Here is an 806-nt window from a genome sequence, read left to right on the forward strand (position 1 = left end):
CCTATTTCTTTAATAACTAAAATTTTCAATTATGTGTTAATATAGTAAATGATTTCTATCATATTTCTATAACGGACTCTCGGAGTAATACTTTTACAGGAACAGGAGAAGAATTAAGAGAAGAAGAAACATTACCATCAGATGATTTAGCTGACACTAATCGAATCAATGCAGAACCTAGCGACAAAGATAAAGGAAATATCGCGCAATGGTCTTCTGGAAGCCAGGAAGGAAATATGATTACGAAAACAGAAGGTAAGTTAAAGGAAAGCAATTCATTTGCAGATGGCTTGGTTGCATTATAAATACGCATTCAATATTAAATACAGATGGGCTCGAGTTGTCAGTGGAACAGATAGGTAAAGCGCAAAAATTTATTAAATGGGCTGGAAGTGCTTTAAATTACGACGATGTACCTACGGCTGTGTCGAATCTTCGAAAGGCTCTGCACCTTTTAACGACTGGTCAGGAACCTGTGTGATTGAAATTATGGATGAAAATATTAATTAAATGAATCATTCTGCCGCCTTCAACAAAGTAACAGTAAGCCTCATAGTTGGTCAATTGATTTTAATTTACAAGCACGAATGTAAATATTAATGTTTATGTAGCTTAAGTAACGCAAAAGTAGAAACAATAACTTATTTATTTGAATTGTTCACATTATTACAGTCATGCCGAATGTTACTGGTATTTTTGAGATATAAATCTGTTCTACATGTGTATAAAACAGCGTCAATATATGAATTCGTTATTATCGTAGTAATTATAGTTGTTTCAGAATACATACGTATATGTATAATGAT

The 806-nt window shown here is 32.6% G+C and overlaps 1 protein-coding gene across 1 annotated transcript; it reads left to right on the plus strand.

Moving 5' to 3' along the window:
• Positions 1-45: 45 nt before the first annotated feature.
• Positions 46-802, plus strand: LOC108630034 (uncharacterized; the record flags this gene model as incomplete). The annotated part of the gene is made up of 2 exons (XM_018033090.1): positions 46-255; positions 330-802. Coding segments are annotated over 2 exons (362 nt in total), but the record flags the coding sequence as incomplete, so codon positions are not given.
• Between the last annotated feature and the right edge of the window lie 4 nt (positions 803-806).

Source organism: Ceratina calcarata, unplaced genomic scaffold, assembly GCF_001652005.2.
Source record: "Ceratina calcarata isolate Rehan_Ccalc_2016 unplaced genomic scaffold, ASM165200v1 scaffold6200, whole genome shotgun sequence".
NCBI lineage: Eukaryota > Metazoa > Arthropoda > Insecta > Hymenoptera > Apidae > Ceratina > Ceratina calcarata.